The following is a 22,192-nucleotide window of genomic DNA, read 5'->3' on the forward strand; positions in this document are numbered from 1 at the left end:
AGCATTTCTGGCTGGGCCTAGCCGCGTAATTTGTCACCTAATTTAGCTTATGCACGCCATTAAAATATTAAATCACTCAATTATCAATATTAATAGGGGGCAATCAAAATGAATTAAAACCGATTTTAAATCTCCAATCATGCAACATGCCTATCTCAATAATTATTCATTGTTTGTTTTTTTTAAAAAAATTGTTATTCATTGTTGCACATTGAATAGAGTATATGTGTTCTTCTAATTGGTTTGTTAAAACAGTCCAATGGTATGGTGGAGTTTTTTGTATGACTTTTAATTTTTTTTATTTTTAATTTGGGGCCAACTAAGGGCCTCTTCACATTTACTTAATTTCAATCAGTTCAGTTTAGTTTAGCTCCAATCAGTTCAGTTCAGCTCCATCAGTTCAATTCATTTCATTTCAGTCCAGTTCCTAATTTCCCTCTCTCATAAAATATTCATTGCAGCTCAATACAATTCAGTTTAGCTCCAATCAGTTCAGTTCAGTTCAGTTCAGTTCAGTTCAATTCAGTTCAGCTCCAATCAGTTTAGTTCAGTTCAGCTCCAATCAGTTCAATTCAGCTTAGTTCAGTAAATATGAACAATCCCTAAGACTCTTAATGTGCCTTGCCTTGATAACTACTCCGTCATTTTTTTACATGCAACACTTTGATCCATGCAAAGTTTTATGTGATTGAGGTAAATTTATTAAAATATTATGTAATTAGGGTTTATTCGTTGGAGAGTAAAAATGCTTTTATAGGATTCACCAATATCACTTGGGGACTCACCTTTCTTTTTTCATCATTAAGGGACTTCCAATCACTTAATTAAAAATTTCGCCCACTTAATTACAAAACTACTTCCTAAATGTGTTTTAATTACAACTGTCAGCACAAGGAAGTGCCTACTAGCTTCCAAAAATTCTTAATATGTAATTAATCAAGGAAAAATTGCCAAAAATAATACAACTTTTGGCCTTTTTTTTTATTTTTCTTATTTTTATTTTTTTTTATTTTTATTTTTTATTTTATTTTAATAATACACTTTGAATTATACCTGAATATTACAACTTTTAGGGGGTGTTAATTTTAAACAAGACAAAAAACTTGTGACCTGATAAACCAGTTGCACATGACACGTGTCGTCATGTAATCGATCTAAATATTATTTTTTTTAAATAAATAATTTTAGATTTTTAATATTTGATAAAATTATTTAATATTTAATTAATTCCTAATTAAGACATTAATTATGATAAAGTATTTTTTAGCAAATTATTAAAAAAATTAAAAAATAGAAATCACCCATCCCACTTCCCCACCACCTTGCCACGAGCCACCACTTCTTCCACCACCAAGCCACCTCCTCTGCCCCCTCCTCCTCGCGCAGAAACTCTCCGGCGACGCTACGGCCAACGTCCAGCTTCCCCACCGTCGACACCGACCCACACTCTCCTTTTTCCCCCTTACCCCGATCCCTCCTTCCTCCGTCGCGCCACCATACCAAGCCAAACCCTTACCTAGCAGGCACAACAACAGCAGCAACCGTTGGACTCGAATTCGGGGGAAATCGTTGCTAACCCAAGCAGTGGCGGATCCAGAAATTTGAAAATGGGGGTCCAAAATTTTTTAAACTTATACAACCCAAAAAATTGGAGACGTTAACAATATCAATGTTTCATTATTGCATAATGTTTTTACTTTCTAATTCATCTTTAGTCTGTAAGTTTACATACATCTTTTGTTCATTTAACATTGCAACATGAGGGTAGTAATCACTCTTTTCAATACACAATTTTAACCTTTAAAAAAAAAACTTTAATTATGAGTATGTAACAGTAACAATAACAATAACCACCCCAAGTAATTATTTTTCCTTACACATATAAATCATTATAGAATTAGTGTCAAAACCGCAAACGTTGCAATATTTTAAATCCGAAAGACGGAAACTAATATATTATTTGCAATTTTATATGGAGAAATGTGTAATTTATCTTTAGGAAATCAACTTTTTAGAATGGGAGATCAAAAACTACAATATGAGATAAATTTTTTTTTTTAACATACCTTAAATTTCATAATTCTAATGTAAAAATAAAGGGGATGCAAGTGCTTCCCTTAGTGGCCATATAGATCCGCCAATGATCCCAAATGAGGAAAATTTGTTCTCGGCATTCATTGTTGCCGCACCATATCAGTGCCGTAAGGGGATAAGGAGTTTGGGGTAAAGGGAAAGGGAAAGGGAGGGGTGGGTTGGCCTGCGGTGGGGGAGCTGGGCACGCGGCCATACCGTGGACGGGGGAGTCTCTGCGAGTGAGGGAGGGGGAAGAGGAGGTGGCTAGGTGGTGGAAGAAGTGGTGGTTTTTTTTTTAATAATTATAATAATAATTATTATTATTAATTAATTAAACTGACCAAACCAATAAGATGACAACATGTGTTACGGTAACCTGTAAAAACATGTTACCAAACGGTCATGTCTTGTTTAAAATTAACACCCCTAAAAGGTTGTAATATTCAGGTATAATCCAAAGGTTGTATTATTAAAAAAAAAAAAAACGGTTAAAGGTTGTATTATTTTAATTTGGTATTTTTTCCATTAATCAAAGAGTTATTGGCTTTACTACGTAGTTACTTTGCTTTCCAGAGACATATTTAATTCTTTTTCACAAACAAAATACTCAATCTTCTCCAACTCAGATTATTTCAATCTTTCCTAATTTAGAAAAAAAAGGATTTTTTTTTGTGAAAAACTAGCTTATATACTTCAAATTTTGTGAAAAATTACCTTATAAAAAATTGTTGTAAGAAACTACCTTATAAACACTAAATGTTGTAAGTTGTTACCATGTATTTGATTTAACAATGAAAGGGAAGGATAATTAGGGGTTATATAGGGACTATGGAGAAATTAGGTAGGAAAAGGAGAAAAAAATGATTGAAATGGATCATTAAACGTCTCTTATTATTTAATGTAATAATCCGGCAAAAAGTAGCATTTTACAGCATTTAGTGTTTTATAAGGTAGTTTTTTACAACATTAAGTGTTATAAGGTAGTTTCTTACAACATTTTTTTAATAAGGTAGTTTTTCACAAAAATGTAATGTACAAGGTAGTTGTTCACAAAAAGTCAAAAAAAAAAAAAAAAAAAAAAAAAAAAAAAAATTAAAAATTTTTCTTAAGCCTCGAAAAGTTCAGAATTTCTATAAAAAATAAAAATAGGTGTAATTTTGTGAGTGAGTAATATGAAATTATAAACGCAATAGACCAATATATTAGTCTTTGATAAAAAAAAAAAGGGAGTATATTGTAATAAATATTCAAATATACAAATATACCTGTAGAATTTTTTATCATAAAATTAGAAAGACATGTTTTAAATTTCATACTTCCTCCGTTTTTCTTTTATTGCACCATAAGACCAGGACTTTTACACTATTCACTTAATCTTCTTTGACCATCATTTGTGATTTATCTATTAGGAAAAACATAGTCATGTGGGATCTAGTTAAATTCGTCTCGAAATTTACTTTTCAAATATCAAATTTTTATAGTTTTCACAAAAGTAAAATTGAAGATATTAATAGCTAAAGTAAAGCATTGGAAAGTGTGAAATCCCCTCATGGTCGTGCAATAAAAAAAGAACGGAGGAAGTATATATATGCATATTTTATAGTAATAGAAAAATTTATATAGAATAAGCAGAGATCAAATAGGTGAATTGTGTAAATGAGATCTAGATATATGAGGAAGTATAGCCCCTTACCTGGTATAAAACAGTTTTTCCCCATACCTTAATAAAAAAATTAATTTCTGACAATTTAAAAAAGAGAAATGATATTAGAAAAGGTAAAAGCTACTACCTCCGTTTTTAAATACTTAATCTACTTTCTTTTTCCGGGCGTTTTTAAATAATTGCTCCATTTCCTTATTTGGAAATCTTACACAATATTTAATCCATTTCTCTCACCTAGTGGACACGACATAAATCATATTTTATTAATTTCATATTCCCTCTCCTCTAATTCTTTCAACTATTTTTGTTTTTCTACAATTTTTTATTCTTCGCCCTACCCTACTACCTCCATATTTTGTTACTTTTTTCAATTTCTCCAAAAACTCTGCGCATGGAGAAATGGAGCAAGTATTTAAAAACGGAAGGAGTATTATTGTAGGGTAAAAAAAAACAAAAGAACCCTGTTGTGGTAACATTGTTGGGTCGTTTTCTACGAAAAATTTTAAGGCGTCGGAGTGTAGAAGTTAGAGAGAGAAAATACCAGGGCAGTAGTAGCTGAAAAACGTTAGTAAACCCAGAGAAATCATCAGATCTCCCTCAAAAACTTCCGTTTTCTTCAATATGGTAATTATTGTTATTAAAATGTTTTACATTAATATTGAGTTAGTTGTTTTGTACGTAGTTCATTACTGTTATATATTATTTACGTACTGCGACCAAGATTTTAAACACTTCTTGTATACATGACATCAGTATAGTTAACTGATCCGTGGAATTCCAAATTGCAACCCTACTAAGTACTAACGCTTCAACAACTTCAGCTCTTCAGCGATGACTAGTCCTATCTCGCGATAATAACCTTCGTAGAAAGATCCGTGCTTCTTCGTTAAGATTCATCAATGATATGGCTTCAATTACGCTTAGGATTCGTTTGGGTTTAATTTCTCTACGTTTGGGTTTGATTTCGCTAGGTTTCCTGTGAGAATTCCGGCGAAGTAGAGAGAGAGAGAATAATATTTAAATCCGTAACTACCAAAGCTTTGTTTTTTACACACAGTAACTACTCATGTGTTGCTCTTTGTCAAGACACAAAAAAAAAAAAAAAACCTCATGTGTTACTAAGGTACTTTCACACAAAATGACTTTTTTGCCCCCTAGTATTGGGCGTAGGCGCCCATCCCACGTAGCGGTCTATCACTCCTCAAGATATATCGTAGTTTTTTTAACGAACCCACATCATCGATTATGCCAGTTTTTGTAAAAAAAATTAAAAACTTACTTCACCAAAATTCTTGTAATATCCAATGATAGTCCTATTAGACTCTGTTCACTTCACCTTATTTTTGCTAAACAAAAATTATTTTTAATAAACTTAAATTATTTTTATTGAATTGAAATTTATTTAACTGTACTGAAACTATTTTTGCTGAACTGAAAATATTTTTTGATTTTCTATTTATTCTTTTTAAGTTTACTAATTTTTACTGAACTAAAATTATTTTTATTGAACTTAACAAATATTTTTGCTAAACTGGATTTATTTTTACTGAACTAAAATTATTTTTACTGAATATTTTTTTTTTTGAGATGAAGTGAACAAGACCTTATGATGAAAAATGAAAGGTGAATCCCTGAATGATAAAAGTATGAAAGGTAAGTCCGCAAAATGTATTTTACTCGTTTGTTGGAGAATAAAAATGAAAAAAGTGATAGTGAGGGAATAGTTTATGTAAAAGTAGAATATTAATAAATCATACCACCTCCTGTTATTTTTTAGTTAACATTGTAAAATTATAAAAAGTAAATGTTTATAAATGTGTAAGAACCACTTGACACTAAAGTATAGTCGTGTTGTATTGATTCATTTACTTAAACGTGTAAGAACCTCTTGACACTAAATAATCCGCTTTTTTCGTGTTCGTTTCATGTCATGCTATATGTGTCGACTTCTTCATTCAATATATTTATCAAAAATACCATAAATTATTGTTTTTTAGGCTAGTTGAGTTGTGTTACTTTCGCATTTTGAAAGATATCGACACTAATCAACCTGTTTAATTAAATATATCATGTCCGACTTATATCATATTGTCGTATTGCATCGTATCAACTTTTACTGACTCTACCTTCAATGTCTTTTATTTTTTATTTTATTTTATTTATTTTTTTTAAGAATTCCTTCTAAAGTTGTTTAACTTATCTTGATTCTTGATACATGGAGTACCAAATTACCAATACCAAACATGTGTTCTCAATGCAATAGATTCGACGTACCATGTGCTATATGTGATGACAAGTTGACAACCCTACTTTTTTTCGAGTTAGTTATTACTTGTACTTTGATTGGGCCTACATACAAAAATTTGTCTTTGTTCTCTACATACTCTCTTATAAGAGAACTATAAAACATGTACTTCACATATGATTCTTAAACCATTTTAAACTCAACACAAAATATTGCTACATACTTATCATAAATGGATACTCTTAGCTTCCCAAAGAAAGAAGAAGGAGAAGAAGAGTTCCAAGGTATAACAAAAAGTTGCAAGGAACTACTTTTATCCCTTCCTAAAGTTAAAGGATGGAGAACTCCAAATCTCTACCTTTTTCAAAGTTTTTGGTGTCAACCCAAAGAAATCCAAGCCATAATCTCAGCTCAAACCTACTTTGAAGCTCAAGATAATGATGTGATCGTTGCCACTATTCCAAAATCCGGCACTACTTGGTTAAAAGCTCTTGTTTTCGCCATAGTGAATCGATCTCAATTTGATGTCAACTCCATAGACCACCCCTTGCAAAGGTCTAACCCACATGACCTTGTACCATTCTTAGAGTACAAGGTTTATGCAAATAACCAAGTTCCAAATTTATCAAATCTTGATTCTCCAAGGCTTTTTGCATCTCATGTCCCTTACAATTCCTTGCCTAAAACCATTATTAATAACTCTAATTGCAAGGTTGTTTACATATGTAGGAACCCTTTTGACACTTTTGTATCAATTTGGCACTTTATGAGTAATATTAGGCCAAGTAATCTTGGGCCTTTCTCACTAGAAGAGGCCTTTGATATGTATTGTATGGGTCAAGTAGGATATGGTCCATACTGGGATCATATGTTAGGTTACTGGAAAGAAAGTCTGAAATCACCTCAAAAGGTTATGTTTTTAAAGTACGAAGACTTGAAAGGTAATATTAATCTTCAAGTTATGAGATTAGCCGAATTTTTAGGGTGCCCATTTTCGGCACAAGAGGAGAGAGATCATGTTGTCGAGGAGGTTATGAAGTTGTGTAGTTTTCAAAACATGAAGAATGTGGAAGCAAACAAAGATGGAAAATCTATACTAAACTTTGATAATAAGAGTTTATTTAGGAAAGGTGAGGTGGGGGATTGGGTTAACCTTATAAGTGAGGAAATGGTTGAAAGATTGAGTCAAATCATGGATGAAAAGTTGGCTGGTACTGGCTTGGAGTTTCCAAATATATTGAAGTCTTAGAGTTTGATGGTTTATCATTTGTATGTGTATCTTTATATTTTAATAATTTGCTTAATATGTGTTTGTAATATATATAAAGTAATTAGGTTGTCTTCTCTAGCCAAGTGAAAATGATAAGTTCGAACTTAATTAGTACATATTTATTTTATGATAGTCATATTTTGAATGACCCACAACTTTAACTTTTAATGATACTAAATTTAAAAAGTACATTAAAAAGTTTGAATAAACAAATCTGTCCAAAAAAAAAAAAAAAAAAAAAAAAGCCACGAGTGTGTAATGAATTGTCATTGAAATAGTACGTGCTTCCCATAATGTCATTTGCCGTACTTTTTTAATCGTTAAGGGGTCTAATTAACAACTACTTCTATTACATTATTCAATATTTTTTCTTCTTTTTTGTGGGGGATGCATTTTGCTTCCATAGTTCCATGTTTCAATAATTAATTTGACTTATTATTTCATATCCTCCAATTTTTCACAAGAATTGAAGAAAGGAAAAGGAAGTTGCAAAAATGGAAGCCAAGCTTCTATTATTCAGCACAATGTTGATCAATCTCGTTTTTGTTCTCTTTCGATTGATTTAGTTGATCACGAGTAAGCAAATACTTGGGGCCTGTTCTGATACGATTATTTTCATTTCAGTTCAGTTCAGCTCAGCTCTAATAAGTTTAGTTTAGATCAGTTCAATTCAGCTTTAATAAGTTCAGTTCAGTTCAGTTCAGCTCCTAATTTCCTTCTCTTATAAAATATTTATTTAAGTTCAGTTCAGTTCTGTTCAGCTCTAATAAGTTCAGTTCAATTCAGTTCAGTTCAGTTCAGTTAAGCTCTAATAAGTTCAGTTCAGTTCAAATTCAGCTCTAATAAGTTCAATTTAGTTCAGTTCAGTTCAGTCAATGAAAACAGGCCCTTGGTATATTATTTAGGGCCTGTTCTGATACGATTATTTTCAGTTCAGTTCAGTTCAGCTCTAATAAGTTCAGTTCAGTTCAATTCAGCTCTAATAAGTTCATTTCAATTCAGTTCAGTTCAGGCAATGAAAACAGGCCCTTGGTATATTATTTAGGGCCTGTTCTGATACGATTATTTTCAGTTCAGTTCAGTTCAGTTCAGCTCTAATAAGTTCAGTTCAATTTTGTTCAATTCAGCTCCTAATTTTTTTCTCTTATAAAATATTCAGTTCAGTTCAGTTCAGTTCAGCTCTAATAAATTCAGTTCAGTTCAGTTCAGTTCAACTCTAATAAGTTCAGTTCAATTCAACTCAGTTCATTCAATCAGAACAGACCCTTAGTTGACCTTTCTATCGCATGAGGACTTCCAAAATTGCCAATCTTTAAGGCTACCCAAGTTCGATACGTAGGAGACATAAGTGTATTACTATATTTTTTTGTAGCAATTAGATGGTTTGAAGATAGAATGGTAGCAATTAGATGATTTGAATAAAGGTAAAAGCTGGCAAGTTTGTTTGAAAAGCTTGTAGGATCGGTCTTTGGCAAAATAGATTAATCACAGAGATTGTCAAAACATCCAATACAATTACGCAATCAAACTACATAATTTAACCACTTATACTACATTAACTAGTAAATAGCTTGGCGATATTTTTTATTTTTTTATTTTTACTTTTTTTAAATTACTAGAAGGGACTTGTTATGATAAATATTGATAATGCTAAAGTTCTACAAAGATTTTATATGAGCATTATATTTGAGAAGGTATTGCGTTCGTATGGACGCACAAACTGTTTGGTGTGGGAGGCTTGGCTGATACATTTGGCTGATATGTTGGCTGATATGTTTCATGTGTTGGCTGATATGTTTCATTTGTTGGCTGATATGGTTTTTGTGTTGGCTAATATATTCCTTTTGTTGGCTAATATTTTTTTTTTCTTTTGTTGGCTGATATCAGACATAATTTGGCTTATATATTTTTCTAGTTGGCTGATATATTTATTTTATTAGCTGATATGTATGTTTTAATTGTTGGCTTATATATTTCATTTTGTTAGCTGATATGTTTATTTTGTTGGCTTACCAATTGCTCTTGTTTGCTGTTTCATCCTTTTGTTGGCTGATATGCATCCTTTGATGGTTGATACGTTTGATAAATAGCTTTTTTTTGGCTGATATATTCGTTTTATTGGATGATATATTCCTTTTGTTGGCTGATACGACTTTATTAATGTTGATTGATAGCAAACATCAATTGGTTGATATGCAATATTTGTTGGTTGATATAGATCTTTTGTTGGCTAACATCAATTGGCTGATATGTAATATCAAAAATCAATGTTGGTACTGACAATAGTAACTATCAAACACAACAAGCGCACCCACCCACCCATCTCTTTCATTCTATGTCCTCTTTCCCCCTCTGCATCTCTTTCTTTCTCACGCCACCACCCAACAACCCATGACCATAACCTCACACCACCACCAACAACCCACGATCGTAACCTCACGTTGCCCGACCAGCCACCACCCAAACCCACGACCCTAGCTGATGCATATTTTTTACGGTTTTAATTTGATGGAAGGGTTTGAGTGATTTTAGTGGTGAAAATTCGAAGGATAGTCTTAGAAGGAAACGACTTCTAAGTTTGATCTTAGGAGCAACGATCCCAAAACTCTAGTTAACAACTAGTTTAAACCTTAACAAAGTTCTCTTCAAGCAAAAGCTCAATAAAACTCAATTTTTTTTATTATAAACATCTTATTAAAATAATTGACATAGGACAATATATATAGGAAAAGTAAATCTATCCTACTTGCTCCGCAAGCAAACTAAATAAAATCCCTAACAATTAATTAATGAACCTAAATAGCCCACTAACCAATTAACACAACTTTGGAAGCCCAAGGCCCCATAACTATTACTAAGAAAATAATAAAAACATTATTAAAAAATCACTTGTAAAACCCCCATTTTAATTGTAAGGTAAAACCAAGAGAGTACCTAAATAAAACAATAAAGATTGTTATAAGAAAGGGAACTCGATTCACATCACTAACCTCACTCTCCCTAACCCACGGCCATAACAAGCCAGCGCCCACCACAATTACCTAGCCACCGCCCACTTTGTAACCTAGAAGCCACATCTTAACCACAATCTCCTGCCAACATAAACTGCCACAACAGCCGCAGATCCCAAATCGCCAATCAACATCAGATCGCAAATCGTCGTCTTCATCGTCATTGCCGTCTTCGGACGCACAAACACTTGGGTGCGGGTGGACGCACCCAGTAGTTTGCCATTAAATTTACCTATATTTGGTTACACTCCATAATCTAGTCCATTTCAAAGTTGCATTCTTTTATTATGCTATACAAAAGTAGAGTGTGTGTATATTTTAAGGGAATTTTCCCTTTTATATTCAATTTTTTTTTTTTTTTTTTTTTTTTTTTTTTTTTTTTTTTTTTTAAAAAAGCATTAATTTGTCACTAAGTTTTATATGCAGTTGGCCACATCGTGTGGCCGGGGTTACTTGATCAGGGATTACCTGGTCAGTTTTTTGGTGTGTGTCAGTCGGCCACACGGTGTGGCCAGCCACATAAATAATGCACTTTTAATTTGTTTAGAAAATTCATTATACGAAATTCATTATACCTATTTACTATTTTAATTTTTTTTGAAGACTATTATTAGTTGATTGATTATTACTTCGTATGTTATGCATACTTCGTATATCTCTAGAAACTTTCATATTTCAATTATTAATAATTTAAAAAACCGAGCATGATTTGAGTATTATCTAGAAATGAACTAATGTCTAATGTTGATATGCAAATATAATTAACCTATACGTACTCCTATACTACTTAATTTGATCAATTCTTTTAGGATGATGATGAAGCACCTACGTAATTTACGTACAAACCGGCAATGCAAAAACCGCAACAACGTATGCCAAAGTGAACCTTGAATTACGTGACAAATATTTCAATCGCTTTAAACATCACTGTAGGCACGAAAAATTTATAAAAGTGCCATATCGGATGTTATATGGGTTAAAAGTCAAAGTATTGACTCCTATTTATTTGACTATTAATTAAATTTAATTATTTTGGGTGAAATAAGTTAAATTAGCCCATTTTAATTATTTTAATTAAATTCTTCATTTAATAGTGAAAACCTATTAAAATGGGTTAAACTATTGTAAATGAGTCATGATTACCTTAAAAGCCCAATCCCCAATGTACATCAAACCCTAACCCTAAGAGTCATTCACTCTATAAATAGAACTCTCTATAGTTCATTTGAGAAGGAAGAGGAAAACCTAGAGAGAGGAAAACCTAGAGAAAACAAAGAGAATCAAAATACAGAGAAAAACCTCTCAAATGTTCAAAACCTCTCCAGAGACAACCTCTCATCAAATACTCTAAACTCTTTTAGAAAAACCTCTCAAACCTATAAGAACAACAAGCATTCGACGTGCCATTCTACTCTAGAAGATCACCCGTGGAAGAGATCAAGCCTTGACGGCCCTCAACACGAAAGAAAGAAGGAATTCAAATCATTAAGAACATCTGTTCAACCTCTACATCAAATAGTCATTGATTGAGATCAAGCCTCGTCGGCCCTCAATCAAAATTCAAGTTAAAGGTCTACATCAACAACAAGTCAAAGGTCTACATCAACAATAAGTCAAAGTTCTGCATCAAATTTTTAATCGAGATCAAGCCTCGACGGCCCTCGTTCAAGAATCAAATCAATTCGTGAATTACGTCAAAGTCAAAGTGGAGATCGAATCAGAGGACAAAATTAGAGAATGTACCCAATATTATCATATTAATAAAATTAACACTTTATTTCATTTATTTTGAATCTATATATTTTGCAGATTTAAAATTTGTGTTTACAATCACAAACCTTCAATCTTGGGGGATTATGAGCAAGTATCATTACTACTTTAAAAGGGGAAATTTGGATACCTTTATTGTGAAGGGAAAATGCTTAAAATCCCCCCTTTGTAGCATGACATTGAGTCATGATAACACCGGCGTATCTCCCGGTTGGTACGTGGACTATATTGAAGTTACCTCTATTGCACCAAGTCGGGGTTGTCGGAAGATTAATTTTCCGGTTAATGCGTGGTTGGCCGTTGATGAGCCACCGTTTGGTATCACTAGTCAGGGTGTGTATTTGTGTGATGAGATTATTGGTGATGATGGTAAATGCTCCTAGCTAGGAGATTTGATCGTCAAACTTGGTTATGCTACAATTAATATAACTTGTAGTGCATTATTGCTTAGTTATTGATTAAGTTTTGCCCTTTGGCTTTTATTGGAATGTGAGATGGAAATGAGAAATGTGTTGTATGTATTGGGATATTTTTCTATTTAAGTAACTAGATTAATTAGGTCATGTGCTACGCACATTAATTTTCATTGTTTGTAACTTCTTATGTTCATTTTTATTTGTCCTATTAGAGATAAATTAACAATCTATAAGCTTTCATTTAAGACGATCTTGTTAGATTCATCTTGTTGTGTAGTATTGAAAATATGTAATATTAACTTTTTTTTTAAATACTTTTTTCAATATATAATGCATTGTTAAAAGTATTAATGTTTTAAATAATGCGTTGAAAGTATGAAAAAACAAATAAAACAAACAAAAAGGAATAAAGCTGATATTAATTTAACAATATTGTAACCTTTAATGTATTTCATAACTCTCACTTTTAGTGTAGAATGTTGGAGAAAGTATTGAAAGTAGGGCGTAACGTAAGAAATATTATACCTAGTACAAAAGAGTGTTGCAACTTGCAAGTAGAAACTTTGTTATGGGCACCATCTACAATCCTCATGTTGTAACGGTCCTCAAATGCTCCCGCGGTGCATAGCAATTCGGAGTGCATAATTTCTTTTTTTGACGATGATAGTCATATGGATTCACAGGAGTTGGTGGGAGAATTTAGTGATCGATTTCAATTTTCAGTTTTTCACTTTGCATTCAAGTGCCAAGTCTTCGGGTCAACCGGTTCGCCGACAACAGTCTATTTCTCATCCACGGTTTAGGAAATTAAGTTCTTTGATTGTTCGACTTAGGGCCTGTCCACTTCAGCTTAATTTCAGTTCAGCTCCTAATTTCCTTCTCTCATAAAATATTCATTTCAGCTCTATTCAATTCAGTTTAGTTTAGTTCAGTTCAGTTCAATTCAACTCCATTCAGTTTAGTTCATTTCAGTTCAGTTTAGTTCAGCTCATTCAGTAAATGTGAACCGGCCCTTAGATCATCTACAGGTTGCGAGGTGGCTCGTGTGGGTGCAATTAAAGCATGATCGCGGGCCTAGTGTCACTACTAAAATTCGGCCGTTTTGCGACCGTTTTTCTACGACCGTCATGGAAACGGTCGCAAAATATGATATTTGCGACCGTTTTTTACACGGTCGCAATATTGTGACCGTTTTTAAAGCGATCGCAAATTTGCGATCGTTTTTGGGTTATAAAATGGTCGCGAAGGTATTTAAATATATTTTAAAAATAAAATACATGTGAAAAATAATTCAAAATTAAATTAATTTGGTTGCGACAGTTAGTAGTGGTCGCAAAATGCGACAATTAAGACCGTTTCTCAAACGGTCGCAAAATTACGACCGCTAATGCCGGTCGCAAAAGTGTTTTTTATTTATTTAAAAAAAGGGGTATAAAAGAGCTCCACTCCTAACTCTAATATGTTGATAGCCGCTCACCCTTTCTCACAATCTCACGTTCCTCCTCCTTCTCTTTCTTTCCTCCTCTTTCCTTACTCCTTCCTCTTTCCTTCCTCCTCCTTCCTCTTTCCTTCCTCTTTCATCGATCTCACGACCCTCCTTTTTTTATCTTTTTTTTTCTTCATTCTTTTCAGATCTTGAGTTTTGGTGTTATGGAAAAGGGTTTATCTTCAACAAACAAGTTATGGAAAAGGGTTTATCTTCAACAAACGACTTATGGGTTTCATGGTCAAATTCGCCCATAAAAATTCCAGATCTGGAGTTTTTATAGTCGAATTTGACCATATAAACCCAAAGAGGAAGAAATATTGGGAAAGGTATGTTGGTTTTCCTGAAATTTTTGTTTGTTTTTGTTTATTTTCTATTTTTGTGGTTTTGTTTCGTTTTTTAATCGATTTTTGCGATTTTTGTTGGAGTTTGTATTCGAATTTCTTTGATTTGGGTTTGATTTTTTGTTAATTTTATTCGAATTTTCATGAATTTTTTACATATATTATTCAAATTTCTTTGATTTGGGTTTGTTATATTTTTTGTTAATTTTGTTCGATTTTTATGAATTTTGTTCGTATATTGTTCGAATTTCGTTGATATTGGGTTTGATTTTCAATTTCGTTGATGTTTGAATTTTGTTGATTTTGAGTTTGATTTTAGTTTTCGTATACTTTGTAAATTTTTTCATATTTTGTTGATTTTTTTTCGTTAATTTTGTTTGATTTTCATTAAATTTTTGGGAGTTTAATAATTTTGTGGCGGTGGTGGTGGTGGAGTTGGTTTGGTTTAGGTGGGTGGGAATGGTGGTGGAACTGTGTGAAAAGTACAGGCAGGGGAATAATTTTTTTTTTGTTTTTTTAATACATTTAGCGACCGCCAAAAGCCATCGCTAAATTCAAGATTTGCAACCGGTACATACGGCAGTCGCAGTTCTGAACATTTACGACCGTTTTTTATGTGGTCGTTGAAAATAATAAAAACGGTCGCAATAAATCTGCGATCGTTTTCCGGTCGTAATAAATCTGCGACCGCTTTTCGGTCGCAAAAATCATTTTTTGCGACTAAGTGAATAACGACTTACCTATTACGACCGTCAACAGTCGCAATTCATTTTAGCGCTCGTTTTTTCTATTATCTGCGACCGTCAGGGGCGGTCGCAATTTGGGCGAATTTTAGTAGTGTGTGGACTTCAAGTACTCCGACTTGGCTCAAACAAAGTTTGCTCGCAAGTGTTTTTGCTTAGTCTAGTTTGTTGGTTGTCTTTGTTTTCGGTTTTTTTTTTAATAGTACTCATTGTCAAAAAAAAAAAAAAATTGCAAGTAGAGCTCTTCTAAGAAAATTTGACATCATAATAAGAAAAAAAATTATAAAACAGGTGGCAATTGAGTAATTTTTTGCAACTTTTTTTTTTAAAAAAATTGAATAAAAAATCAGATATTAGAAGTTCAAATCTACTCAGTAATTCAGTATCACGGTCGCAAGTTCGCAACAACCACCACCGCCCGAAGTCCATCACAGCTACCACAATCTGTCTTCCCGTAGATCAATCACGATGGCTTTCCTCTTCTTCCTGTCACCTCTTCTTGTCCATCCTTTCTCAACCGCAATGACCCAACGCCGCTTTGCGACGGTAATAAAATGACACCCAATTAGCAAATAGTGTAAATTGGCGCCTCTTCTTGTTCATTCTCAACTGCAATGACCTAACGCCGCTTCGCGGCGATAATAAAATGACACCCTAGTAGCAAAGAGTGTAAATTTAGGGCCATACTAACCCTTTAAGGGAAAACATCTTCTTCGCGGCGATATCTTCATCTTAACAGCAATGGTGTTGCTCATGGGGAGGAAAGAGGAGAACAGTTTGAACAGCCATAGGCCATAGTGGTGATATACTAATGTGAGAAGGGAAGAAGATTCCAATTATTATTTGTCCCCAATTTTATTGCTGAAATTATTAATATACCCCCTGATTTACATAGTTGGTATATCAGCCTAATTGACTTGTATTTTCTCGAAATAAAGAAAGTACTTTTTTTTTTTGAGGAAAAATAAAGAAAGTACTTGAATAGCCTATAATAAAGAAATACTACCTCTGTTTCATGTTTTTTGCAACTTTGGAATATTTTATATCTCTCAAATAATGGCCAAAGTTGCAAAAAACATAAAACGAAGGTAGTAAAATTTGGCGAAAGGGACAATGCCCATGGTTATACAAAACCACCCGCAAAACACGTATGCATCCATTATCTAACACATACTTTATGTATTGAGGGGTATGGCGTATGGTGTAATTAAAAGAAAATTAATTTTTTTTTTAGAAAGAATTAAAAAAATATTTTTGGTGTGATAATTTGATAAAAAAATGTTTATGACCCTTTTTCAAAAACTAGACATAGCATGATAGTGGTTGGGTTTGCCAAGATTACCTTTCTAACAGTCTAAGGCTGCAGAGTAAACCTTCTTTAGATTCATACATGGGTTTGCTAGTGGAGACAAGTCGTAGTAAAGTCTCTGACTTCAGTTTTATTATTGACAAAGTGGTTCATCAACTCTCAGCCTTAGCCTTGGTGGGCCTTTCTTCTACTGTGAAGTTGGTAATCATAAACTCGGTAGATTGCTTCCTTCAATCATATTCTCTCGGTGTTTAAAGTTCTTGCTTCGATCTTCTCTAAGGTGGATAATATCCTTTTGGTGGAAATCTGATTCCCAATCTCGGGGTTTGGCTCTTCGGTCGAAATCACTCTTGCATTTGCCAAAGGGGTTGGTGTAGGGATTTAGGTACTTTAATGCGGAATTTCACGAATCATATTCGTTTGCACCTAAACAGGATCTACAAGAATAACACATAAAGAATCACGTAATATATACCTTTGATGCGTGATTTCCACAAGCGATTGACTAACAATTAGGGAGATAATAGAGCCCCAAGCGTTGCTCCTCTACTTAGTCCACGGGATAGGATTGAACCTCCACTACTGCTAGGTAGTTTGGCACGAACACTTCGAACCACCTTCTATGGAGGGGGGAGGAGAAAACCGAGCCACGAACAACCACGACCACCACCGTGCACCACACGCACCACTGGCGTGTGCAGTTATGAGGGAAGAGAAGAGAGTATGTGCGTGAGGCTAGGGTTTGGTTGTAGCAAGTCTATTCTCAATTGACTGCTAATTGTGTTATTTCAAACCCTAGGTAAGGCCTCTATTTATACATCATATGTATAATTAGAGTCCAAACCAAACCCACAATACTCTCCCTTTACAACCCATGTGGTCGGCCACTCCATGAGGCCCAATAATGGGCTTCCTTCTTTTGTTCAATCCAGCACCCTTTTGTGTGACCTTATAGGATCCATTCTATTGGGATTTGGATTATTTGACTAGCCCAAAGATCATTGATCACGTCTAGCAACAGATAATGACGCCCAAAAAGAACGAACTTAATTATCTCCATAATTTGATCCATTATATATCTAGTAATTGCACTTGACGAATACATAAATCCTTCAATCTCCCACTTGTCTGAGACAAGTGTGCAATATTCAAATTCCTTAAGTCAATGTGTGTCGATTTGATAATATGATTGCATCACATGTCGAGATCATATTAATCTACAAATCTTTTCTTGAAATCTGAGTTAGAATTACAAAAAAAATGATTACTGAGTAATACATTTGAGCGCGGCCACGCATTTACTGAATTCTCCCTCTTCAAGTCGTGATGACACATTCCTAATTAAATAGGTAGACTCAATCCAATCTTGTGGCAACCAAAGCTCCCACTCAACTATTGAAATAACCAGGAAACACCCTTTATAATCTCCAGTTACGGGTAGACGTTTGAGTGCACCACAGTCAAACAAATCATTGAATGAAATCAATGTTCCACTCATGTCAAAGGAATCCACTAATATATCCGGAAGCTCTATACTTGAACTTCAAAGTAGGTCAATAGTTCGATCATGCATCATTCATGCATATCCATGTGATTGGCCGAGCATCACTATGCCCCTATAGCCCATGAAACTGCGCTATCCAATCAATCTTACATGCTAGCCTATTTATTGAAATCATTTATGTCCACTTTAATGATTTCGAACTAGGGACTTAAATAATGTATGAATTTAGTTCACCTGTGGGGTTTCATTCAACAGGTCATCAACCTGATGAGCCCATCAATTCATAATTATTTTGGACATTTTATTTAATTTCAAAAACCATAATTAAATAAGATTGAAACTTTGTTTCACTTGATAAACATAATTCTGCAAGTTAATGTATTACTTATGTGATATGCTTTCTCAAAACATATACAACTTAAATTACATAACTTGCTTCAATACAAGAACCTTAATATGACTCTCATACCTTGGTTATGGAAGGGATTTAGTAAGTATAATTCATGAGACGTTCTCATAAATATGAATTTTGCAACTTCTAAATTTTAATAATAATATTCATCTCCATACACCAAGAACTTTATTTCATCCTTTTACTAGGAGTTAGAAATTTCTAATTGTATTTCAACGTTATATTGAATTTTGATTGAAATCTATCATCACTTGTTCTTAAAACACGTGAATCAAATAAACGAGTATAGGCCATGACATTCATGATGCATCCTTTGCAAAATGCATAAGGAGCATTACTCAAAACCTTATTTTATCAACCTTTCTCAAAGCGTTGAATCATCAAGCAGTGTCCCATGTTACATGGGATTGAAGCTCTTTCAATATAATGTTAAATCTCATAAGAATCTTATCAATATAAGCTTCTTAACCAAACTCAAACATCCTTCAAGACCTATCTCAATAGATCTTGAATCCCAACTGTACTCATCTTCCTCTTCAAGGTTTTCCATACACAATGTATTAACCATTACTCGACTCTTCAAGCAATGAATTAATTGCTCTTTAGACTAGACCAAGAAGACTTCATAGCTCCCACTAAACATCTTGTATACATAATGTCTTCATTTTATGAGAACATCAAACAATTTTGATTAACTCACAAAATTAAGAATGCTAACTTCATGATGCTTTCTTTGATCCATAAATGAATCTTTTATGCATCCCTAGGATTATTGAATTTTCAAAATCATTCTGATTGTATCATATACAAGTCTTCTTTCATGAACCATTTCAAAAAAGCGTTTGAAATCCATCTACCAAATCTTATAAGGGTAGAAATTGACAAGAGGAAAATGCATGTCGTTATCTACCCTTTCCCCAAGTCAAACTAAATTTGTAAACACCTAACCAACCTTATATGAATATAGGGCAAGTTAAGGGTCGATCCCAAGGGAATGCAATGATGCAAACTAAAGTCTAAGTCAAGCTACCTCGAAGACGAAATTGAGATTTTGGTTGGTACTAAAGTGAACTAAAACAAGTTTAAAGTAATCAAAGGTCTAAACACTAGGGATATGGGTTCCACATGCAAGATCAATGATAATGCTAGTTTAAAGCTCAATCAATTAATTCAAGTATTGCAATGGACAAACAATAGTAGCAATCAAGAGAGTTCAAATGCTATCCCCTATAGGCCAATCTAGTGGTCACTATGAGAGGCAAACCAAGAAGAATCACAAACAAACTCAATCAATTAGAGCAACCTTCAAATCAATTGTTCATGTCATTAAGAGTTGCAATGCAATCTAGATTAATCTTATAGGGTGGTCAATCCTAGTCTAATCAATCTCATGCAAAACTATGTCAACCAATTTAATTGCAACAAATCAATCAATCAAAGAGCATCAACTAGCAATTCCATTAATCAAACATGCTTCCCCCTTTCCCTAGCAACTAATCTACTCACTAATCATGGTGAAATTTAAGAACAAATAACTAGAAATTGCATTGATCATCATTCTATATCAAAATCTAATAGAAATCAAAGTATTTAATAATATCAAACTCAAATCCAAAGAAAAACAAGCATCAAGCATAAATCAAATAGCAAGTAAGTAAGAGATGAAAGAAGGAAGAGATTCTCACTAAAATTGATGATTGAAAATGAAGAAATCCAAACTTGATTGATCAAATGTTGAGTTACAAATCCAAAACCAAGAACTTCTCTCTAACTTCTCTCTAAATTCTCTCTCTAAAACTAAGCTAATGAAATATAAAAAGTTGGTTTCAAAAAGGGAATACAATTCTATTTATAAGCTAAGAAGAAATCGGCAGCTCCCTCGCCCTCTCCCGATAGACCCGCGCCCGCGGAGAAATGGGTACGGAACCCTCCGCGGGCTATCTGGGCAGTACCCGCGCCCGCGGCATCGAGACCCGCGCCCGCGGCAATGACACCCGCGCTCGCGGCTAATCCCCTGCTCCCAAAGACTGATCAGGGGGGCCGCGGTCTCTCTGAATGGAGCGGTCTCTCCATTTTACCCGCGCCCGCGGAGAGCCCTCGGAGCAACTTGGGCCCGCGCCCGCGGCAAGAAGGCCCGCGCCCGCGGCCTGCTGGAATTTCCTTGGAGACCTCTCTAGCCAAATGCTTCTTCCTTGCTTGATCATTGAGGTCTCGAATTGAATCCTTTGCCAAGGTGATTCTCACAATACCTACACAAGTAAACGAAGGAAGGAAATAAAAGGGAAAAAGAGCCAAATAAAGGAAAAACACGATAAAAACACGAGAATCATAAAGAAAAGAGGAAAAGGAGAAACTAAAGGAAAAAGGACCAAAATTAAGAGAAGAAAGCATGAAAAAGGGAAAGAAATAACCTAAAAGACTACCCTATGAGTGCCATAAATGACACTCATCAAATTCCCCCAAGCTAGACTTTTGCTCGTCCCGAGTAAAACAAAGGCCAAGAAGGAAAAAGAAGGGCTTATTCGAAATAAAAAAGAAAAAGTGGGGCAAGAATTTACACTAAGACTCACTGTCGTAGGAATCACGGTTGTTTTTAGCTACAACAAGCCATTTTAAACCCCTAGATCGCCCTAGAGGAAGAGTGATGCTCTCGTAAGGGTATCCTAAGAGTTTACCCATAACTCTCCACCAAAACCCCCAAGAGGCAAACCATAGAAAGAAAAGAAAGAGGAAAAAGGAAACAAAATCTTTACGAAATGGACTTACAAAGAGACTATAATTCAAATGAATAACAACCTTTCTAAAGTGAATTATGGTATGCACGTTATAAGATACCTAAGGTTGATTGAAATATAAATATGCTAAGCATAGGAACTAGTTATCACACTCCACTTTCATCCCAAACGGTCTTACCGCGTTCCCCCTACTAATCTCATATCTCCCCTTAGTGAGCATCTCATAGATTCTGCAAAGGAACCGGAAAAAGATCAAAGTTTTAGGCTACTCGACATCTTGATTTCGCATCCCCTTTCCTTAGTCCACAACCTATGATTCCCTCCACCGATGAAAGACTCAACTCCTAGGTCCAAAGGTCTTCCCCAAGGTTGTAACGTAAGGCAAGAAGGGTTAAGGTAGGCTAAAAATTTAAAATTTGGTGGTTATCCTAAAATGTGAAGCAAAGACCGGCCAAATCTCAACAACAAACTTAAGTAATCACCAAACAAAAATGTATTAACACCCCAAGCTTATTCAAAGCAACACTCTACTAATATAGGAACAAAAAGCGTGAACGCTTTCCCCCCTAAGCTAAAGGAAGCATTGTCCTCAATGCAAAGAGAGGTGAAAGTCACTTGGAAATTTTTTTTTTTCATGTTTTTTTTTTCTCTTTTTTTTTAAACACCTTTAAAGAATTAGTCCTTGCCTCTTTCTCAATTCGGACGGCTTTTACAAATATGCATTTATTAACATCCTTGCCTCTTTTTTAAAAGGACGGCTTTTACATAAGCATTTGCCATTATTTACAAAATATAAACAGCTCAAATATGTGTACCAAATCAAACCAAACTCCTACTTCATACACCACAATCACCAAACATTGACCTTTGCTTCACAAAAACCAAAAAGAAGGAGAACGAAACAAAAGGCTCAAGATATCTAATTATGCGGCTTGAAAAGAGGGAAAGAGGTTCAAAGGGGTAACAAGTAGGCAAATGTATCCCAAACCCAAAAAGTAAACATAAAAGGGACTATCCTAGAAAAAAGAAAATACCTCCCCGAAAAAAAAGTTGCCTTTGTCCTTCCTAGGTAGTTCGGTCACGATCTTAGGAATCATACGCTAAGATTCTAGATTAGGTTTGCGAAAATCAAGGATCCATGGCGCTCATGCAAGAATTTGATGAAAGCTTGAACAATTATACATCTCACATGGTTGTAGCAAAAACTCACT

At 34.1% G+C, this 22,192-nt stretch overlaps 2 protein-coding genes across 2 annotated transcripts; both read left to right on the forward strand.

Moving 5' to 3' along the window:
• The first annotated feature begins 6,213 nt into the window (after positions 1-6,213).
• LOC145586127 (cytosolic sulfotransferase 15-like) lies at positions 6,214-7,230 on the forward strand. The gene has a single exon (XM_081642874.1). The coding sequence runs from the start codon at positions 6,214-6,216 to the stop codon at positions 7,228-7,230; it is 1,017 nt and encodes a 338-aa protein (XP_081499000.1).
• A 2,181-nt stretch (positions 7,231-9,411) lies between these two features.
• On the forward strand, positions 9,412-12,520 carry LOC145586129 (PLAT domain-containing protein 1-like). Its single transcript, XM_081642876.1, has 3 exons — positions 9,412-9,524; positions 11,085-11,191; positions 12,072-12,520. Exons 1-3 carry the CDS (start codon positions 9,412-9,414, stop codon positions 12,413-12,415), a joined length of 564 nt encoding a protein of 187 aa, XP_081499002.1. The 3' UTR covers positions 12,416-12,520.
• Positions 12,521-22,192: the final 9,672 nt, after the last annotated feature.

Source organism: Chenopodium album, chromosome 16 (genome assembly GCF_948465745.1).
Source record: "Chenopodium album chromosome 16, dcCheAlbu1.1, whole genome shotgun sequence".
Lineage (NCBI taxonomy): Eukaryota > Viridiplantae > Streptophyta > Magnoliopsida > Caryophyllales > Amaranthaceae > Chenopodium > Chenopodium album.